Genomic DNA, 21410 nt, shown 5'->3' on the forward strand with positions numbered 1-21410 from the left:
ACTCGCCAACAGCCCCGACTGTCAGCAGGTTCCTCCTGATGTTGAGGTGGAAGCTCTTTTCCTGCAGCTTGCATCCATTGTTTCCGGTCCTGTTCTCTGGGGCAGCAGAAAACAAGCTTGCTCACTCCTCAATATGACATCCCTTCAAATATGATAGCCCTGTTTAAATATCTTAACCTTCTCTTCTCCAGGCCAAACATCCCCAGCTCCCTAAGGCGTTCCTCATAGGGCATGGTTTCCAGACCCTTCACCATTTTGGTCTCCCTCCTTTGGACACGCTCCAGTTTCTCCACATCCTCCGCTACTCTGCTTAATTCCTGCAACCTCATAAAACCCACTGTCACCTCCTTCATAGAGTCCCCCCATCTGGCAAGTGGCATTCATCCCTCCCTCCACCTTTCCCAGCATTATTGTCTTTTCCAATGAGTCCTTCCTTCTCAAGATGTGTCCAAAGTACAACAGCCTCAGTTTGGTCATTTTGGCTTCCAGGGAACGTTCCAGCTTGATTTGCTCTAGGACCCATGTGTTTGTCCTTTTGGCTGTCCATGGTATTGAGGTAGACCGGTTAAAATTAAGAATTTTAATATGCTCAGAAGTTAAAAACTATAGGGCAAGAGTTCTTATGGGAGGTCATGTCAAATCTTTTGTTTTGGAACGTAAACAACTCTGAATGGCTCCAGACTTGAGTTCCTAGCAACAGGAAATACAGTTGTCCCTCCATATTCACTAGGGTTAGGGGCACAAGACCCTCATGAACATGGAAAAACCACAAATAACAAAAACACCATGTTTTTACCTGAGAGGACACCTCTAGGCATCTCCAGGTCCTCCAGGGAAACTCTGTGGTCAGTAGGGTTTTTGCTTTGTTTTTTGGTGGGTTCTGAAGAAGCCAGATGCCACAGATGCTGGCAAAACCTCAGGAAGAAACTCTGCTAGAACATGGCCACATAGCCCAAAAAACCCACAAAGAACTATGGATGCCAGCCATGAAAGCCTTTGACTTCTGCTTAAGACACTGACCATAGACCTGCACTGGAGGAGCTACAAATGCCTAGTAGAGTATTCTCTCTAGGAATCACTAGGTCTTTCAGTGCAACCTTTAGTTAAAGTTGACCACAGAGTTGCACTGGAGGACCTAGAGATTCTTAGAGAGAACATATCAATCAAATCCATGAATAATCAAATCCACAAATATCAAAGCCACAAATATGGAAGGATGAGGGTACTTCAAAAGACTGTTTTCAGGAACATATAGATAATAGTTTGATGGGTACCCCACAAGGGATAGTGACATATGTTGGGTGTAATATGTGAATATCCAATGAAAATACAGGGGTGTAAATGTTTAATTCAGTGTAACCCATGAAAATGTGATTTGTAGTGTCCTTTGTTCAAAGTACTGTAAGAACTTGGTTCACTTTGAAATTAGGGTCCCAGTAATTTGGATGTAATTCCTACTGGGAACAGCTGCAGCAAAATAAACTATGTTTTCCTTTCCAGTCGGCTCCTGGGTCTCCCTGGTTCTGGTTTTAAATTAAATTCTAAAAGAATTCTACTTCAGTATCCTCAGCACTCTTTTCTAGCATCACATCTCAAATGAATTGATTTTCGTCCTGTCCACTTTCTTTACTGTCCAGCTCTCACATCCATACATAGTAATGAGGAATACAATGGCTTTTGTGCTGAGTTGTATATTTTGCATTTTAGGATCTTTTCTAGTTCTTTCATAGCCACCCTCCCCATTCTTAATCTTCTTCTGATCTTCTGACTGCAGTCCCCATTTTTATGTTTAATCCCAGGTATGGGAATTTTTTTTTACTATTTCTATTTCTTCGTTGTCTAGGTTGAATTTGTGAAAGTCCTCGGTGGCCATTACAGTGCGCCCAAGTTTTACAGCATACACTGAAAGCCACACCAGAAGAGCCTGTCATGTGCTCCGGAAGAAGTAATGGGGCGTGCGCCCATGGTGTGCGTGTGCTGCAGTGCCAGTGTATGGAAGTAATGGGGCTCCAGCACACGCGCAATTCTCCTTACGCAGAGGGATCCGGAATGTATCCCCACGTAAGGGGAGGGTGCATTGTATTTTTGTTTATGTTCAACATTAAGCCTGCATTTGCACTTCTTTCTTAGTAGTTGTTCCAGATCTGTGAGGTTTTCTGCTAGTATTCTGGTGTCAACTACACATCTCAGATTGTGGATATTGCTTCTTCCTAATTTCACTCCTCCTTCTTCTGTGTCCTGGCCTGCTTTTTTATATGTTCTGCAAACAAGTTGAAATGATGAAAGGATACAGCCTTTGCCAATTGGAAACCATTCTGTTTCTCCACGTCTTGTTCTGTACTTGTGCTAAGTACAGATTCCTCATCAGGACGTGTTGGCACTCCCATGTCTTTAAGGGTGTCCCATAGCCTTTCATGATCTATGCAGTCAAAGGCTGTGCTATATAGTCTATAAAGCACATGCTTTATAGACTATATAAATGTAGTTTGTTGAACAAACTACATTTCCTACAATTCCATCACCTAGAGCCATGGCAATTGAACAAGTGCCAAACTGGATTATTGCTGCAGTGCACACCCAGCCTTGGTTTTCTTCCTCGGATGCATGGAGTGAATGGGTCCCCTGGAAGGGCTTTTATATAGGATAGCCAGGTGTCCTCCTTTTCTAGGATGCATCTTAAAATTCAGCCTCCTGTCAGGAGGAATTCAAAAATGTCCTCCATTTTGAGCAGGACCAAGAAGTTCATTGAGTAGCACCATCTTTGCTCCTCCCATAATACAGTGTATGTAATATAACTGTAAATAAACTTGTGTGAAATCAATTTATATTTATATTTGTGTTTTTAGATTTTGTTTTGTAATGTACTACATTTTGGAGGGCCTTGTTCCTCCTTTGCGGTTATGACATCTGGCCACACTGCCTTTATAGACTGTATGAATGCTCATGGAAGTGCCAAATTTGTGGGTTTGGAGATGAGTTGACAAGTTCACTTTTTATTATTGTCATTAGGGACAAAGGAGTAAAGATATTGGCTAAGGCCAGGGTAGGTAGATGACCCTATGAATGATGGAAGGAGGGGTGTGCAGGTTGGAAACCAGAAATGAGATATGTTACTGGTCTGAGGATCCAGTTTTATGTTTACTATGTCAGGAATTAATTGTCTTTCTTCAACCCATTGCTGATGGAATGGAATTTGTGAATATATCCTAATTCAGTTGTTACTCTTTCCAATCTTCCTTTTTAGGAAGTACACCAAGTCCATGAAAGCTTATGCTACAAGTTATCTTGCACAGTTAGTCTCAATGGTGCCACAAGATCCCTTTGCATACTCCTTTCCCAGACTAGCATGGCTAAGTCTCTGAATCGTATAAATATTTTACTTAATTTAGGCCCGTTCCGGATGGGCATAAAGTACATGCTGAGCACGTACTAGGGTTAGGAAGGGGCCCCTAGCCCTAGTACGTGCTTGGCGCCTACAAAATGGCGGTGCCCGTTCTATACGGGTGCTGCCATCTTGATGTCGCGGACGCCTAGTGTCCGCACGTTGCACGGCAGAAGTGACGCTGTGAGTGCACGACTAGCGACTCGCAGCACCACTTCTGGGGCACAAAAAGAAGCCGCTTTTTGCAGCTTCTTTTTGTTGCATCCGGGAACCGCGTGGTTTGTCCACTGCGGTTCCCAGACACAGCAACCAGCGGTGCCGGCAGACCGCCATTTTCAGGCAGTCTGTAATGCACCCTTGTTTACTTAATTGGGCAGCAGTATGGATGTGCATGCTCTGGTTTGTAATTTGTTGCTGTGTGCCTTCACCTCATTATTTGATATATGGTGAACCCATCACAAGGTTTTCTTGGCACAATTATTCAGAGGGAGTTTGCCATTGTCTTTCTCTGAGGCTGAGAGAGGCTGCCCTGTTCAAGGTCACCCATGATCAAATAGGAATTCAAACTCTGGTCTTCAGAAGTTGTAGTCTAACACCCACTACCTACGTCACACTTATTGTCAAGACCATGGTCCACATTGGCCTGTGAAAATGACATGGATGTGGTCACTAGGAGGAACTGGAGCAGAGGTTACTACAGTTCAAGTGCTAGGTGCATGAGTCAACACTTGGTGAGCTGTGCATCACGGGAAGTCTGATGCAACATGCACAGGTGAAGTCAGCAGTGCATCATGGGCAATATTCATGGGTATGAAACAAGCAAGGTTTCATTGCTGACATGCCTTCCAAGAAGACCATCTATATAAGGGAGAAAGTGACTATCTCCATTGTTGGGCTGTTGTGGTCGGTGGTTGGCGAAGCACTTTGTTAGTTTGTTTGCGGAGAGTATCTAAGACGACTGGTCTGATATTCTGTATAATCTTTGTATATAGTTTGAAACAAAGATTAAAACCCTTGTGTCGAATGAACCCTGTTGTCCAAGGTTTGTTCCTTCAAGCCGGGAGCTCAAGGCTGAAGCCTGTGTGGGAGGAAATTATTCCTTGCAGCTTGAAGCCTTTGCAGACTTCTCACAGAGAACTTCTGCTGGGCGTCCTGCCTAAGTGAATCAACTCTGCATGTGGTCGTAGTAGACACAGCTTGTCTCTCTATACCCCCAACACTTATAGCATGTGAAAAACATTTTAAACAACAAACACCACCATATAATGAAAAAGTAAACATAGTACAGTGGGCCCTTGGTATCCACTGGGGTTTGATTCCAGGACGTCTTGTGAATCCCATAATCTATGGATGCTCATTAAATACAATGGCATAGTAGCATGGTGTCCTTTCTATAAAAAGATGCAAATGGGCCTGGGAGGGAGTGAAAAGGTCGGCCTATCTCCATCAGAGCTAGCCTCAAGAAGAAAAGTGTATTTTTATTTTTTATGTATTTTATATTTATGTATTTTTATTGCTGTAACCTGCCTGGATTCCTTGTGATGGGGTGAACTATAAATTAATAAATTATTATTATTATTATTATTATTATTATTATTATTATTATTAAATGGCAAAGTCAGGCTTTGCTTTAACTTCTTTTAGCCAATTTTGCTTAGTTTATGTAGCAAGAATTTAATTTATATATTTTAAAAATAATTTCAAGCTATGGATACAGTACTTGAATCTATGGATAAAGATTTCATGGACACGGAAGGCCAACTGTAATAATGATTTCCACATGCCAAGTAAAAACATTGTTGTAGCCAAGAATGGTTCACAACAAACCTTAATGTAGTCTGCTGGAACAGATATTTAGAACTGTGGCTGAGTGTAGAGTAGTTCAGAGTTGTTACACTCAAATTGTATCTTCTAAGTAGAAAGTCTGAGAGTAGCATATGACAACCCTGAAGGGTATTTTAACTTTGATCAGTATCACACTACATGATTATAATACTATTATTCCACTTTAATGGCTCTGGCTACCTCCTGTGGAATTCTAGGGTTTGTATTTTAATGAGGTCTAAGAGCCTTCTGGTAAAGAATTTAAATTCCCCCATCTGCAGATCCCAGGAATCCACAGGAGGCAGACATAGCAGTTACAGTGAGTGGACCCTTCACATTTGCTGGAGTTAGGGGCACAAGACCCCCATGAAAGTGGGAAAACTGCCAATAACACGATTTTTTTTTTTTTACCTGAGAGAACAACTCTCTAGGAATCTCTAGGTCATCCAGGGCAATTCTGTGGTCAAGATCTGCAAGATTTTGACCACGAAATTGCACTGGAGGACCTACAAATGCCAAGAGAAGTGTTCTCTCTAAGAATTTCTAGGTTTTCCAGTGTGACCTCTGGCAGAAGTTGACAATAGAGTCATGCTGGAGGACCTAGAGATTCTTAGAACACATTCATCAAATCTATGAATAATCAGATGCTCAAAACTCAAAGCTGCAAATGTGGAGTGCCAACTGTACATCTATCTGGCTGTATGCTTATCTATGTCAACACATTTGGGAGAAAGTACACTTATAGAAACAAGGCAAATCTTGTTTTATAATTTAAGTATCTGGAAGTCCACCAGATGATTCAGTGATTTGCTGATGTGTGCCATTTTCTCTATCCCAAATTATAACATGTAGGGCAGGATGTGGAAATTGCATGTCCCAGCGCATAGGGGAAAATCCCCCTCAAACCGGTAAACTTAAACTCCTGCATGCCATGCAACTCCCCTGTCTCCTCCCCCAAATTGGAAAAAATGGCTGAAAAAAGGGAAATGAAAATTGGATGCTACTTGTAGTTTACTTTTCAGTTGATTTTTGGGTTGTATGAGGTACAAAAATTCTCATTTGTAGCTATGTCCTCTGCTGTAGGGCTTCAGGTATGAAAACAGTCCTGCCACACTACAGTGCATCTGCGCCAACTGCAGACTTGCCATCCGCAGAGCTGAGCTTCTGCAGATGATAAGCGCCGTCTTTTTCAATGGGTGTATATGTATGCGGCTGTGTGCAAGCATGCACACGCACCCATTGAAAAGAATGGCACCTAAGGTCCTGCGTTTTTTGCTATCCATGGGGATGAGGCTGGAATGGATCCCCCCAGTGGATAACAGCGGACTACTGTATTTTGGTGACTTCCCTGTCTGAAGCAGAGTAGAACTGAAATACCAAAGGAATATCTGTGTGCATTGAGGTTAGGTTGTAAGCAGGCACACGGCATGACAATGTGTTTACTACTGGTATAGCATTGTGGTTTTGATCGTAAGTCATATCTATACATCTTGATGCATTAATTAAGATGCTTCTAAATTAACTTTTTATTAAACAAAAGGCTTTTTGATACAATAATTTTATTTGAATTTAAAAAGAAAATATAAGGATTGATTGACGAGGGGTAGGAAAGCAACAAAAAGCTAATTTTCACTTTATGTATATACTGTATATACTCGACTATAAGTTGACCTCATATAGAAGTCAAGGGCAGGTTTTGGGGCCAAAATCATGGATTTTGCCATGACATGATGATAAGATGAGGATAAAACTTGGAGCCTCCTTCAGTATGTGTATGTCGAGGGTAAAACATGGAGGCTCCTCCAGTGTGTGTATGTGTGTGTACAGCAAGAGAGACTCTAATTGAAGCTGTTTGTTTCAACATTTGTTTCAGCTAGCCAGCATGGGCAGGAGAGAGTCTCTGTTTATTTAAAAGCAACTAATCACTCAAGACTCTTCCTGCTTGGCGCAAGACAAAAAGAAACTACCTCGGGTCTCTGTTTGTCTAACAGCAATTAATCACTCAGGACTCTTTCTCCTTGGCTCAAGAGGAAAAAAAATATCTTCCACCGCATGGGGAAATATGAAAGAGCTGCTATCACATTATCATACTGACCCGTAAATAAGTCAACCTGGGATTTTGGGGTCAATTTTTGGGCATACATTTTTAGACTTATAGAGGAGTGTATACGGTAGTATGCAAAGAGATCTTGTAGCACCTTAGAGTATCCCTTTGCATACTGATATTCCAGACTAATATGGTTATTCTCTGTATCTATAGTAGTTATTAGATGTACTAGGTTTTTTAAAATTTGATTTGTACCCTACCATTCTTTCCTCAAAAATGACAGTCAATGAATTTTTTTACTTATCTCAGTAATTTTCATTTTAAATTTGAATTCAATAATTACCCCTGCTTTTTAAAATTATCATCACAACAAATGAAACCACATTTTACGTATACACTGTAGTAGATTGTAACAATATTGCTGCTGGGACAATGGAAACTGAAGATGAGACAGAGCAGTTTATAACAACCATAGAATGTTGCTATGTTAGGACAGAAATGAAGTTAGTCCGCAGGAGACTTCAAAAGACATATAGAGGCAACTCTATGAAGTGATACAAAATTAAAACCAAAATTAGGATTATATACTTGATCATACACGAAACATTGACAGATTTTAGAGGCAGGAAAAAACCACAAAGAAAAATGAGTTAATATTATGAGTTAACAGTGTTTTCCATTGGCTCTGAAGGTGCTATTAAACATTCAGTTTGTTTCAGGACATTTTCCCATACCTCTTCATCTGTTCCAAGCCCAAGCAGGCTTATTTCAAGGCTAATACTCTAGGATGTGGTCTCAGAAGGCTTATCTTCTGTATGCTGACAGCTAGAGCATTTCTCAGGAGACATTCTAGGATCTAGTTTTAGAGGGCCTGTTGTTTGGTTCTAGAATTCACAAACACAGTGAAATGACCAGCAGGACAAGCTGTATACCCTCTCTATAACAGAATCAGTTTCCTGCAAGGTCCTAGAACTTCTTAAATTTTTTTGAGATTAATATGCTGTAGCATAATCTTTTGTAGACTTGGTCTCCTTCCTCAGAAGGACCTTTGTAATAAGATAATAATAATAATAATAATAATAATAATAATAATAATAATAATAGGCTTAGAAATGTAAAACTTGTGGATATGGTGATGAGGTGACAAGTTCAGTTTTAACTATAGTTGTTGAGGGACAAGGGCAGTTGGAAAGATATTGCCTAAGGTTAGGGTGGATGGATTACCTTATGAATGGTGGGGGGAGTTTTGAAATGTGGTGTGTGCAGGCTGGGAACCAGAATGGAGATATAATAAACTGGCTAAGAGTGTGATGCTGGGGTGTTAGCCAGTATTATATTATGTGCAGTGTGCCAGGAAGCCATTGCCTCTGTTCAACCCACTGTTGATGGACTGGAGTTTGTGGAGATATCATAATTAGCTGATTCTCTTTGCAATCTTCCCACCCTGGCCTTGGGTAACATATTTCTTCTTCCTGCCTTTGTCCTTCAACGACCATAATTGAAAGCAAACCTGTGATACCCATAAGATTTTCAATTCTCTGGCTATTCATATAGTCTGATTATAAAGGTTCTTCCTGCACACCAATTTATTCAACGCATTTGAGGAAATCTACCAAATTATGAAAGCTTTTGCACTTTTAGTGTAAAATGTGCTGTAAGATACTTTGCATACTGATATTCCAAACTAACACAGCTACTGTATATCTCTGAATTCTTCTCCAATTGCTGTAATTTAGATTTTGTGTGTTTTTGCAGCAGGGGTACAGTGATTTACCATTTCTACTGATTACTTAGGAGGTAATCATCAGCAAAAGAGAACTACTTTTAGCTGTTTACAGCATAGCATGTAAGGATTCAGACTTGTCATAGATGTGGATAAGGCGATTTGCTTCTCTCCAGCCAGACAACAAGGCCCCATGAGTTGTTGAATAGAATGTGCGATGTGTGGCCTCTCCTGCAAAAAGAACCTCAGGTAGCTGCAACAAGAAAGAGCAACATTAGCTTAGTCCTGGGTGGATGGACAATTAAGTTACCCCATGGGAGAAGGAGTAGGAAAAATATACATTTTCTGTCTTGGGAACTTTGATGAAACCAGCCAGTGCTCAGCTGATATACAGCTGCAGAGTGTGCACAGCAACTTCTGGAAATTCACAGATCATAAGACATTCACAAATTTACAAGACAAGCTCCAATGCAGCCAAGAACACAACATAATTACCTTGGAATTACAGGCTTCCTCAGGAAGGGGTTGAGCAAGTATATCAATGTCATCTCCACAGCTGTCAACACTCACGTAACTATATGACCCTTTGGTATAAGGTTCACTGTGCCATTTAGATCTCAGAATACTCCGTGGAGTAAGATGTGGATTTCCTGATCCAAACACATAGAGAATAGGTGAACATTTCTTCTGCTACTATCCCCAGGACAGAGGGAAATGTAGGGTAGTAATCACCAGATCTCTAAATGAAAGTACATTTGTGAAGCCTAAAATCTATCCCCTGGGAAAACTGCTAAGTCTGCTTCCACAAATGTTCTGATAGAAGTCTAGAGAATGTTGACAATTTTTAAAAAGGCTCTGATAACTATTTAGAGGATCCTTTTACAACCCAGGGAATTGTATCTGACTTGGCCTGACAGTTTTCTGAGTAAAAATAATCTAAGCTTGATTTTATGGGGTATCAATGGTGGTACATCATGCCCATGTATAACAGGATTATTTAGCCTACTGGCCAGCTTTTTGCAATGGTGACCAATTCTCTTCTTTGTGTCAAATTTAAATGTCTTTTCCTCTAGCCCTGCATACTTAGTAGAAAATAATAACTTGTCTTTAATAAATTCCTTGTTTTCAAGAAAAGAAGATATTGAATATTCTCTGAATATATTACTGTTGTGTGTCTTCAAGTAACTTCCGACTTATGGCAGTGCTAATGTGCACCTAACACAGGGTTTCACATGATTTCTACAGAGGGGATTAGTTTTTGCCTTTCTCTGAGGCTGATAGAATGTGACTTGACCAAGATCACCTAGCGGGTTTCCATGGTCAAGAGGGGTTTCAAACCTTGTTCTCCAGAACTGTAGTCAACAGTTCTAATTAGATGGCTCAAACCACTAGACCACACTAGTATACATACACCAGAACAATTACACGTTTAAGAAAATTTGGGCCAGTGTTCTTACTACATGAACTCTTGTATACAACATTCACTCCTTTCAAGCTGACCAACCTATAAGAGACACCTACCTGTTGCTCTACGAAATACTTGTGTTAAGGTTGTGAAAATTTCAGTGTCTGTAAGAGTTTCCATGAATTCAGATTCTTTCCCAGCAATGAAGCCACAGAGGATATGTCCATACCTGCAAGGGGAAAGAACAAATGAATATTTCTTTGCAGGGTGCACGCCCCATTCATTTGAATGGGACGTGCCGCCCCTTGCACCCCGCGTGCTCTCCGTGGCTTGAGTGCGTACACTCAAATCTGTGTATAGCACACCCGCATATAACGCGGGCGCACTGTATTTAAGATACTGACAGATACATGCCAACTAGCTTCAGTATGTTCATTCATAACCTCAATTCTTACACAATGGACCCTTCCCATCCATGGTGCTACAGTTCCATCCCCACCCCTCAAAGAGGGCAGAAAGTACAGACAGGCACCCCCCATTGAATAATGGCAATGATGTCCACACTGAGTTGTCAGCACATCAACATGAACATGCTAACATTGAATAATATAGGATGTAGCAATCTGTGGGTCCATGGATTTACAGCCCCCTGATAGGAAGGATCCAATATATATTCTAACAACTTTATTCTTAATTATTTTTAGCAATTTACAAAGGAGGAGAGAATAAGGCCAAATGAGCTATAGGCCCGTTCCGCACGGGCGTAAAGTGCGTCCTGGGGACGTACTAGGGTTAGGGAAAGTGTGTGCCTTACGCACACACCTAACCCTAGTACGTCCCCAGGATGTACAAAATGGTGGTGCCCTATACACATGGGCGCCGCTGTGACTATGTCACGACCGCGCCGCCTCCAAACAGGGTGGTGCAGAAGTGACATAGTGGGGCCGCGCGAGGGCGCCCTTTCTGCAGCCCTGGAAGGAGCTCCGAAATGGAGCTCCTTCCACTATTTGCGTCGCTGGTGCAGCCTCTACACAGCTGCGCCAGCGACGCAAAATGAGAAAGGGGCCAAGCGGCCCCTTTCTTTTTGTCCCCGCCACAGTCGGGTGTCCTTGGGGCATGAAGCCCGAAGGACACCCCTTTCCAGGCCGCGGGGAAGCAGCCTTTTGCCGCTTCCCCGCGGCCTGAAAAGCAGCGGATCGGGGCCTCAGAGGCTGCCGCTGTGGCAGCTGAGGCCCTGATCCGGCGGGGAAAGGGCCAGTCACAGGCCGCCCCAAACGGTCGGTCTGTAACGCACCATAGTTTCCTGTTTAGTATTTAAAATATTAGTATTGCACTATTTTCCGATAAAATATTCCACTAAAATGCAATGTGATTTTAATGGTATAGATTTTGCCTAACAGTTCTGAATGTTAAGTGTTACTATTTTGTTAGATTTTTAACCTTACTCCACCATTTGTCACCTCTGACACAGTTCTTCTAAATTTGAAATAATGGTTCAGATGTAAATATCATGCAATGCTCCCTTTGTTCAGCTTAAATGTAAGGAATTTTTGTGGTATGTCTGACATTTCTCAGCAACGTTGTGTACTTAGGGGTTCTAGCCAGAAGAGTGCAAAAAGCGGCTCCTTTTTGTGCCCTGGAAAGAGTGTGATAGCAGCTGTGCCATGGCTATATGGTGCTGTGTCATACGGACACAGCACTGGAGAAGTGTCATGACACTGAACGCCATGTGGAGTGGCACATGGTGTTACGGTGCCCTGGGATGCAGAGTCGGGGCTTGCATCATGAGGATACGGCGCCCCAACTCCACGCCCAGGCCGGCCTTAATAAAGAGCCCCTTAGTCAACTAAAATATGCTGTTTAACCATGTCAGTATCTTTGAGGCTGTTTTGCATAGCACACCAAAGGTTAGTTTCATCAACATTTCCCACAAAATAAGTGGAAACCAATTCCTCCTTCACTTGGTTAAATACAAGTTACTTGCCCCAACCCTGAGAATCAGTTTTTGGACAGTGTCTCATTGAAAACCAAATATCTACAACAATGATAAAATATATGCACACAAGCCATGTTCGGAACGTTAAGAAATTTTATCTGCAGATAGTAGGACTCATATCATCTCAATCCTCTGAGTTCCTCATTTTAAGAAATGAAATACATACTAAAAATTTAAGCTGGGTTTACAAAGGACAACAATTATGTTGGCAAGTTGGCATTTGTGTACTTTGCTTTCCTGCTTGTTTACTTAGAGCAATAGCTCTGATGCTCCCACTGTCCTGGATCTATTACATCTAACAGCTCTTTTGCTAACACCAAGTGCTTTGTCCAGGAAAGTCAGCCATTTATCAGTTGAACTACGCAGGACAAAGAGCAACAAAAGAAAAATTGCACAAAGTCTGCTACAGTTGCAGAGCAATTTAAAACAAGCTGAACATGATCACATGATCCTTTGTTCAGTTATTGTTATCTTGTTTGTATACCTTTCTGGTGGGTGGAGAACAATGAAACCAGCAATTTTTTGATACCAGGTAGCCTTTAAATCACTGGGTGGTTCAGCCAGAGGTGATTCATCCAGCCATACTACCTCAACAAATTCACAATCTGGCCTCCAGAAAGGCTGCTCAAATTCCAAAAATATTTTATTGTTTGTTCCAAATCCCAGCTTTCCTATTGCTGCCATCTTCTGGGATGGAAGTGGAGGACTGAAAAATGTATTTTGGTGTTCTTTGAGGAAACCTAGAGAAAAGGAAGGGACACAACACAGCACAGCAAATTATAAGACCACAATTTCAGCAAATGCCTTATGTACAAACACTTCAGTACACACTGTAAAATAGTATAATCCCTTAAGACTCAAAAAAGAAGAGGTCTAGAGTGGGATGGAATGATACTGTGTACTACAAATGCCCTAATTCAACATCTGCTGCTCCTGTGTGTCTGTCTAAGGCTACAAGTAGCTGCTCGTCTCCTTCCCTTCACATCAGTGCCTTGAAAAGCCAAGTGGCAAGGGAAAGAGGATGAAAGGAAGGAAGGGGGAGCATTAATGTTAAATTAATAATGCAGCCCAGAACACTGTCACTGAGTCTTTCTCATATTTAATAAATCTCGTAGATTACATGTCAGTGGGGTGGGTTTTACAATGAACTTTAAATGTTAAAGTATTTGGTTTCTTGAATAGGTCTGTCATGCTAAAACTCAGAGCAGATTCTAACAAGGAAGTCACCAACTCCTTGAAGTCCCAAGCCAACTTTCAATGGCCAGGCAGGAAAAAAAGCCATTTTTATGCAGGAAAACAAAGCATATACAGACCATTCACCTTGTCTTGAAGGTGGCATCTGATTTCAGAGATACAGCAGGAAAAACTGCCACATTTTCAATCAGGTAAAGATGTGTTGAGACTGTGCACTGTGATTATGAAAGACTACAATGTAGAAGAAGCAACAAGAGGACCAACTACTTTAGATCTGATACTACCCAACACTGATGAACTGGAGTTGTTACACAGAGGAAAGGAGAAGCCAAGTGTAGTCAGACATGCATTGCCGACCTGAAGAAAGCTGGTTTCAGTAAACTTAGGGAAATAATGGGTGTGTTACTATGGCCAGGAATACAAAAAAAGAAAGGGGTTCATGAGGAATGGGAGTTTCTTAAAAGTCAGATATTGAAGGCACAATTTCAAACAGTTCTAATGAGGAGGAAAGATAAAGAAACCAAGATGGATGCCTTAAAAACTTGCAACTGAACTAAGATTTAAAAGGGACATGGAAAAAGAAAAATTCAAACAAATACCCAGCTCATGTAAGAAGAAAGTCAGAAAAGCTAAAGTGATTGCTAGAGAAGTTAAAAACAATTAAAATGTGTGTTTGGTTATGTCCATTGTAAAAGGAAGAATAAGGAAATGCCTTGGTCTTCTCACAAAAGGAAAACAGTGGTCAAAGTGAGAAAAATGGAGTGGATGATGTAATAGGGGAATAGGTAAATAGATAGTACCTCTAAACGAATTCACGTCTCCAGACCAAATGAACTACACTCAAGAGCATTAAAAGAACTGGCAAAAGTAATCTCAGAACCACTGTAAATAATCTTGGCAAATTCCTGGAGAACAGGAGAGGTCTCAGCAGACTGGGAGGGCAAATGTTGTTTGCACCATAAAAATAAAGAGGGAGAGGGCCCAAATACTGTAATTATCACCCAGTCATCCTGACTTCAATACCAAGAAAGATTCTAGAGCAGATAATTAAACAGTCTATAAGCATTTAGAAGGGAATGGCATGATCACTAAAAGTCAGCATGGTTTCTCAAAAACAAATCATGCCCTATTAATCTGATGCCTTTCTTTGATGGAGTCACAAAATTGATAGATGAAGGAATGCTGTGGAAATAGCATATCTTGATTTCAGTAAACCTTTGACAATTATATTCTTCCAAAAAAGCTAGTAAAATGTGGGCTAGAGAATGCAACTATCAGGCAAATTTGTAATTGGTTGACTGACTGAATCCAAATGATACTCAACAATGGCTCCTCCTCATTCTGGAGAGTAGTGGGCCCAGTGCTATTCAACAAAATTATCAGTGATTTGGATAATGGAATAAAGAGCATGATTATCAAATATGCAAATGATACCAAATTAGGATGTGTAGCTGATAGAGAACAGGATCAGAATTCAAAATAACCTTAACAGATTAGAGAGCTGGGCCAAAACTAACAAAATGAATTTCAACAACGAGATCTGAAGGTACTACACTAGGGACCCTATTACATGGGGTTAAAAGAGTAGCTTACCTTTCCTGAATACAGTGCTAATTTGGGAGGCAATCTCTGCCGAATTGCTGCCCGGGTTCATCTGGATGCAGCCTGGGTTGTCTAAGCTGCTTATGCGGCCATTTTTAGAAGTTTTAGAAATTTTAGAAGTTGGAAGCTTCTAAAAGCTTTAGAAGTCGGTGATGAAAATGGCTGCAGAAGTGGCTTAGACAATCCAGGCTGCATCCGGGTCTGACGCAGGTGGCGATTCAGCAGTGATTTATGTGTGATAGGAACTGGCTGCCTCCTGAATTAGCATGGATAGGGTCCTTAGGCAGAAAAAAAATGAAATGCACAGGTAGTAGATGGATGATACCTAGCTTGATAACAGTACATGGAAAAGGAGTCTAGGAGTCTTAATAGACCACAAGCTAAATATGAGTCAAGAGTGCAATGTAGCATCTAAAAAAGACAGTATAATCCTAGGTTGCATCAATAGGACTGTAGTGTTTAGACTGAGGGAAGTAATACTATTACTCTATTCCAACTTCATCTGGAATACTGTGTCCCATTCAGGGCACCACAATACAAGAGGCATATTGCCAAGCTGGAGTGTGTCCAGAGGAGGATGGCCAAAATCATGAAAGGTCTGGAAATCATGCCCTAAGAGGAGTGACTTAGGGAGCTGGGTATGTTTACTCTGGGGATAAAAAGGTTAAAAGGTGCAGTGAAAGCTATGTTTAAATATTTGAAGGGATGTCATACTGAGGATGGAGCAAGTTTGTTTTCTGCTGTTCCACAGAGCCATGAATTCAAACTACAGAAAAGGAGATTTCATCTAAACATTAGGAGGAACCTCCTGACAGCGAGAGCTGTTCAACAGTTGAATATGCTGCCTCAGAGTGTGTTTGAGTCTCTCTCTTTGGAGGTTTTTAAACATCTGCCAGGAATGCATTGATTGTGTCTTCCTGGATGTCAGGGGCTTGATGGCCCTTGTGATTTCTTCCCAAACTGATTTTTAGGTTTACAGGAATGTTATTCCCCCTTAAAAACAAGGTGGGTGATCCCTACTTAATTTTTAGTCAGTGCTGCTAGCCAGCTTGCTAACCCTGCCTGTGCAAACCAGTCACCACTCCATCCATGGCATGTGTATGGGGCTATTCTCTTGTAATTGCACTCTGCCCTGCAGCCTCTTCCCCCATTTGCTGTTATCAGTTCCCAAGAGGGGCTGCTGCTTCTTATACAAGGGAAGTGAGCACTGGATAAAGGAGGCAATTGGCACCATTAACATATGGTAGCAGCTTTGGGCTTCTGGGGGGAAAAAAGTAAGGTGCATTTGGTTTGTCAGCACACACATGACTCCTCCCTACCACATCCCAAGTGGAGTCAAGCTTCTGCATTATGGTCGAATTTGCCTCCCCCTCCCCACGTAAGCCCCAGGCTCTATTTGAGCTTGATAGTTGGGGGAGGGAGGGAAGACAGAGAATTGTACAAATGGGGGATATTGGCTGAAGTAAGACTAGCAAAGACAAATCTGCTGTACTACAAAAGGGAAAAATGCTTGTCACACCAGCCGGTTAGGTCAGAAGAAAATAAAAAAGCTTGTAAGGTTTCACCTAGAGGCACTGTGATGATGACATGATCAGCTAAGAATTTCTCGCCATCTTCACATTCTACTTGAACTCCAAAGAAGCGGCCTGTGGACTCTTCCAAGTAGGAGCTTCCCCAGTGAACTGTCTTCACTGGTTTATTAAATAGCACAGTCCCTTTGGGCAAAGTTGACATTATGCAGTCTGTGAGTCCTTCATAACCACTAAAAAGGGGGAGACACACAATTAGGTAGACTGTTCTTGGATCTACAGCATGGATTCAGTCCCAAATCAGAAGATTCACTCTCAAATCATTAATCCAAGTTATCTTCTAGATGGAAAGGAGAAGGAGATAGGAAATGACAAGGAGAAACTCACTACACCAGAGGGCAAAGAAACATAAAATCCATATGAGCAATTATAAAGAACTTGCAGTGGGGCAAATGGGATGCAGCACACCCAATGACAATAGTGAAATACATATGGCTAGTAAAATCTTCCAAATGGAAAAGAATACAGACCTATTGTTTCCTCAAACCCACTGCAGATATATCTAAAACCCAGGAGAAGGGGATCACAGAAACCATATGTGATAGGCAAGCTAATGATTATCAATAACATCTAAGATAGTTCACTCACTTGGGAAAGGTGCAGTCCAGTCCTGGCAGCATTGCGTACTCTCCAAAGGGCCCCAAGCCCACCAGGTCCATGCTATGAGTTCCACTCACACAGCACTCCCACTTGAAATACATGTTGAGGATCGCCAGCTTCAAGGACTTTGTCTTATCATCATCAGCCCATTCCTTCATCCTCTGAACTATTGTATCTTTTATGTATTCGCCCACACTAGGTACAGGCACTTTGTCTGCATGCAGGAACTTGCGTGATTCTTCTAAGAGAGTAAAAAAAAGGAGACCCATGGAGTTCATTATGTCAGAGTTCAGCACATGGCCCTGGCTGGAATAGCTTTCTGATGGCCCCACAGGATGTCCCCCTGCTTCCACTTGTTGGTTCTCCTGAGACATAGCATCCTCATCTAGTAATCCATGCTCTGAAGCAAGCTGGAACACAGGATTCTCCCTTGAAGGCCCATGGATCCAGTGGGCACCAATCTCAACTACCTTATCTCCTAGAAAAAAGGAAAGGAAGAAAAGCCATTTTTACCAGGGTTGCTTTTTAGCGTCTTCATATTGGGGAGCCTTAGCAGAATCACTCCTTGGAGCTTTTAATTCTAGGTGCCAAATGGATGCTCCCAACACCTAATTTGGATGGAAAAGAGCCACTGCTGTCCCATATTCTTGCCTCCTTGCCTCCCACCCAGAGTTGACCCATCCATTAGGCAGAATCAGGTGATCATAGTAGAATGCTTTCTTCTGGCTTGCTTGCCTTGCTTCTTGTCACTCTGTCTCTCTTGTCACTCATGTACTGCTCAACTCTCATATCACTTTCCTCCTCAAGGTCCCATTCTTCTAGCAGCCCTTTGTAAAGCAGTGTTGATGGCACAAAGCAACTCATGATGCTTCAAAGGGCAGGCTGTGGTCTTAGTCTCACTACCATGAGGTGGCAAACAGGGGGACAAAGTGACATGTGCTGGAGAGGCAAGGCTGGGTGGTGAGTGGGAAGCAGCGGACAATAATGCCAGAGACACTGATTCTTTTCTTCCTACCTCAGGTAAGGGGACTGGCCAGGCTTTTCTTGGTCCCCCAGGACTTTACCTCATGTTGATAAGGACACTGCTTCCTTGACCTGCCTGCCTTCTGCACCCAAAGTAGTTGATACTGCTTTGCAGTGATGCAAGCTGGTAGTGATGCAAGCTGAAGCACCAAGAGAGGAAGGAAAGAAAGTGGGAGACAGGTGAGATGCAAGGAAACAGGTGACACCCTACCTAAGGTGACACCACTACTCCCCAAACAACGGCCTTTGAGCAGAGCTGGGCTCTGGTATTGGCCTGCATCCCTTTAAAAGGCTGGACTGGGGCAAGGCTCAGTGGGAGGAGAAAAAGAGAGGCCTTGAGTTTTATTTTTATTAAATTAAACTTTTAATGTTTATATTTAAAATTTATATTTTTAAAATCCTTTTAATTTTTTTTCTTTAAAAACATCAAATCTTACCAAATTTTCACTTTAACTTCATGAAACTATGTACATGTAAATACATATATTGTAATTTTAAAAGTATCATTTTAATTTTATGTCGCAGCTACTGTCATTCCACATTCGCTGGGGTTAGGGGCACAGGACCCTCGTGAATGTGAAAAAAACGCAGGTAACAAACATGTTTTTACTGAAGAGAACACCTCTCTAGAAATCTCCAGGTTGTCCAGTACAACTCTGCAGTTTATCACACGAAGGAGATAGGGAGTTCATCCTGTGGATATCCCGGGAAAATTGTGTAATCATGCGAAACTATTTCATATGACATCGCACAAAACCCGCCATTAAAGTGGCCACAAAGAAGCATTAACATGGATCTTTTGACTTTCGGCATTTCAGTAACAATGCATTTCCGATATCACTTTATTTGTGCAATTGTATGTGATAATCATTTGTGCAATTACTTGCAATCTTTGCTTTATTTGCAGGATGCTTTAAATGTGCTTTAATCTCTCTTTAATGCTGAAATTAGCCCCAGTGTGATAAACTCCTCTGTGGCCAAGGTCTGCCAGACACTGAGCACAGAACTGCGCTGGAGGAGCCACAAATGCCCAGCGGAGTGTCCTCTCTAGGAACCTCTGGTTTCTTCAGTGCGGCTTCTGCTTAAAGTTGACCATAGAGTTGTGCCGGAGGACCTAGATATTCCTAGAGAGAACATACTGACAGTAACATCTGTGAATAATCAAACCTGCAAAAGTCAAAGCAGCAAATGTGGGGGACATGATATTCAGTGATATGTGAGAATTAACATGAATAGGGGAAGCATTCCTAAGGGCTGTGCATGAGGTGGTTCTGGGAGGAGGCCAATGGGGGAGCCTGGCCCCTGCTGCAAGAAAAGGAGGGAATGGCGGAGAAGGAAGGAAGGGGCCTCCAGAAGAGGGAAGCCCCAGGAGGCAGCTCTGAAAGGAGGCCGACAACGAGAATGTCGAAAGCGAGGAGTTGTTATTCCCAAGTCATTAGAGAAATGGAGGGCTGCATCCGCGCTGCAGCAATAACCCGCTTTGAGACCGCAGTCTGTAACTGCCACGGCTCAGTGCTGTGGAACTCTGGGAACTGTCGTTTGTTGAGCCCGGGCAGTTAAAGCGGCCTCAAACCGGGCTACTCCCGCAGGGCCAAGCGACTTCCCGGGGGCGCCTCTGGGAGCTCCCCTCCGGCCTTACGCAGCTTCCCGGTACGGATGCGGCCTCCCGCTCGGCCGGAGGCTTCCAGCAGGCGCACCTCGAAGAAGGGCCGGCGCCGCCGCCGCCGCAGGGAGCCCGAGAGGAGGCGCTGGGCCGCCCCGAGCCCCGCTACACCGGCGCCCACGATCAGGACGCGAGGAGGAGGAGGAGGAGGAGGAGGAGGCCCCGAGCAGCAGGACGAGGCCTCCATGGCCGCGCCTCGCCCACAGGCCTCAGCCCTTCTCTTCTCTTCTCTCCCGGAAGGAAGGAAGGAAGGAAGGAAGGAAGGAAGGAAGGAAGGAAGGAAGGAAGGAACGAAGGAAGGAAGGAAGCGTTAGCGCTGCCCTCCTGGCTCCGTGCTACAGAATTCTGGGAACTGTAGTTTTGTGGGGCATTGAGCCTTCTCCCTCAGAGAGAGCTCTGGTGGTGGCCACAAACTACAACTCCCAGCTTCCCTAGCACTAAGTTAAAGCGGAGTCAAACTACATTAATTTTGCAGTGTGGCAGCAGCCCAAGTCAGAACGGAGGGGGAGGGTCCGGATTTATACGAACGATACACCGCAGCACGATAGAAACACCCCCATGGAGAAAAGGACATACAGTGGCTGCATCCACACTGGAGAAACAACCCGCTTTAACTTTTTGTCTGCCTCTTTCCTATGGAATTCTGGGAGTTGAAGTTTGTTGTGGGGCTCAGAGCAGCCCAGAATTCCATAGCAAAGAGCCAGTCGAAGTTAAAGTGAGTTGTTTCTCCAGTGTGGATGCTGCCACTGGCACCCTTCCCACCTCCTTCCCCATCAGAGGGAAAACTGGTTTTAAATAAAGTGTCATAGTATCATAGAGTTGGAAGGGACCCCAAGGGCCATCCCTCTTCTTTTTCCCTCTTCTTTTTCTCCCCCTCCTCTTTTTCTTCCCCTCTTCTGCTTTCTCCTCCTCCTCCTCCTCCTCCCCTCTTCTTCTTCTTCTTCTTCCTCCTCCTCCTTTTCTTCTTTCTCCTTCTCCTTTTTCTCCTCCCCTCCTCTTCTTCCTCTGTTGCTGCTGTTGCTGCTGTTGTTGTTGTGTGCCTTCAGCTCCTTTCTGACTTATGGTGCAGAATTGCCTTGGCAAATTTCATCAGGGGTGCAGGGTGCCCTTTACCTTCCCCTGAGAGGCTGAGGGAGTGTGGCTTGTTGCCCAAAGTCACCCAGCGGGTTTGTATGGCCGAGTTGGGACTTGAACCCGGGTCACCCATTGTCCTAGGCCACTACACCATGCTGGATCCTCCACTGCACTTAAAGGTACAGTACATTTGTTATTGTGTACCTCCAAGTTGTTTCCCACCTTATGAAGACCTTAAAGCAAACCTATCCTGGGGTTTGCTTGGCAAGATTTGTTCAGAGGACGTTT

At 42.9% G+C, this 21410-nt stretch overlaps 1 protein-coding gene across 3 annotated transcripts; it reads right to left on the reverse strand.

Moving 5' to 3' along the window:
* Window positions 1-92: 92 nt before the first annotated feature.
* Window positions 93-20274, reverse strand: PAOX (polyamine oxidase). 3 transcript variants are annotated; one of them, XM_089510884.1, is made up of 7 exons: window positions 20025-20274; window positions 17351-17840; window positions 16739-16935; window positions 12862-13117; window positions 10498-10610; window positions 9472-9626; window positions 93-2260 (listed from the first exon to the last, which is right to left on the reverse strand). In XM_089510884.1, the coding sequence occupies exons 1-7, from the start codon at window positions 20233-20235 to the stop codon at window positions 2252-2254; spliced, it is 1431 nt and encodes a 476-aa protein (XP_089367010.1). In that variant the 5' UTR covers window positions 20236-20274; the 3' UTR covers window positions 93-2251. The 3 variants fall into 3 exon arrangements, with proteins under 3 accessions (XP_089367010.1, XP_089367009.1, XP_089367011.1); XM_089510883.1 differs by lacking the exon at window positions 93-2260 and adding an exon at window positions 6430-9229; XM_089510885.1 differs by lacking the exons at window positions 93-2260; window positions 9472-9626 and adding an exon at window positions 9151-9229.
* Between the last annotated feature and the right edge of the window lie 1136 nt (window positions 20275-21410).

Source organism: Sceloporus occidentalis, unplaced genomic scaffold (genome assembly GCF_023333645.1).
Source record: "Sceloporus occidentalis isolate IW3139 unplaced genomic scaffold, rSceOcc1.0.p SCAF_2, whole genome shotgun sequence".
NCBI classification, from domain to species: Eukaryota; Metazoa; Chordata; class Lepidosauria; order Squamata; family Phrynosomatidae; genus Sceloporus; species Sceloporus occidentalis.

Excerpts from the sequence above, each read along its gene's own strand:
- PAOX (XM_089510883.1), bottom strand. The coding sequence starts at position 20,235 with ATGGAGGCCTCGTCCTGCTGCTCGGGGCCTCCTCCTCCTCCTCCTCCT. Across the intron at positions 17,841-20,024 it reads CATCCGTACCGGGAAGCTGC|GAGATAAGGTAGTTGAGATT; the intron begins GTAAGGCCGGAG and ends CCTTTTTTCTAG. Across the intron at positions 13,118-16,738 it reads CATCATCACAGTGCCTCTAG|GTTTCCTCAAAGAACACCAA; the intron begins GTGAAACCTTAC and ends CCTTTTCTCTAG.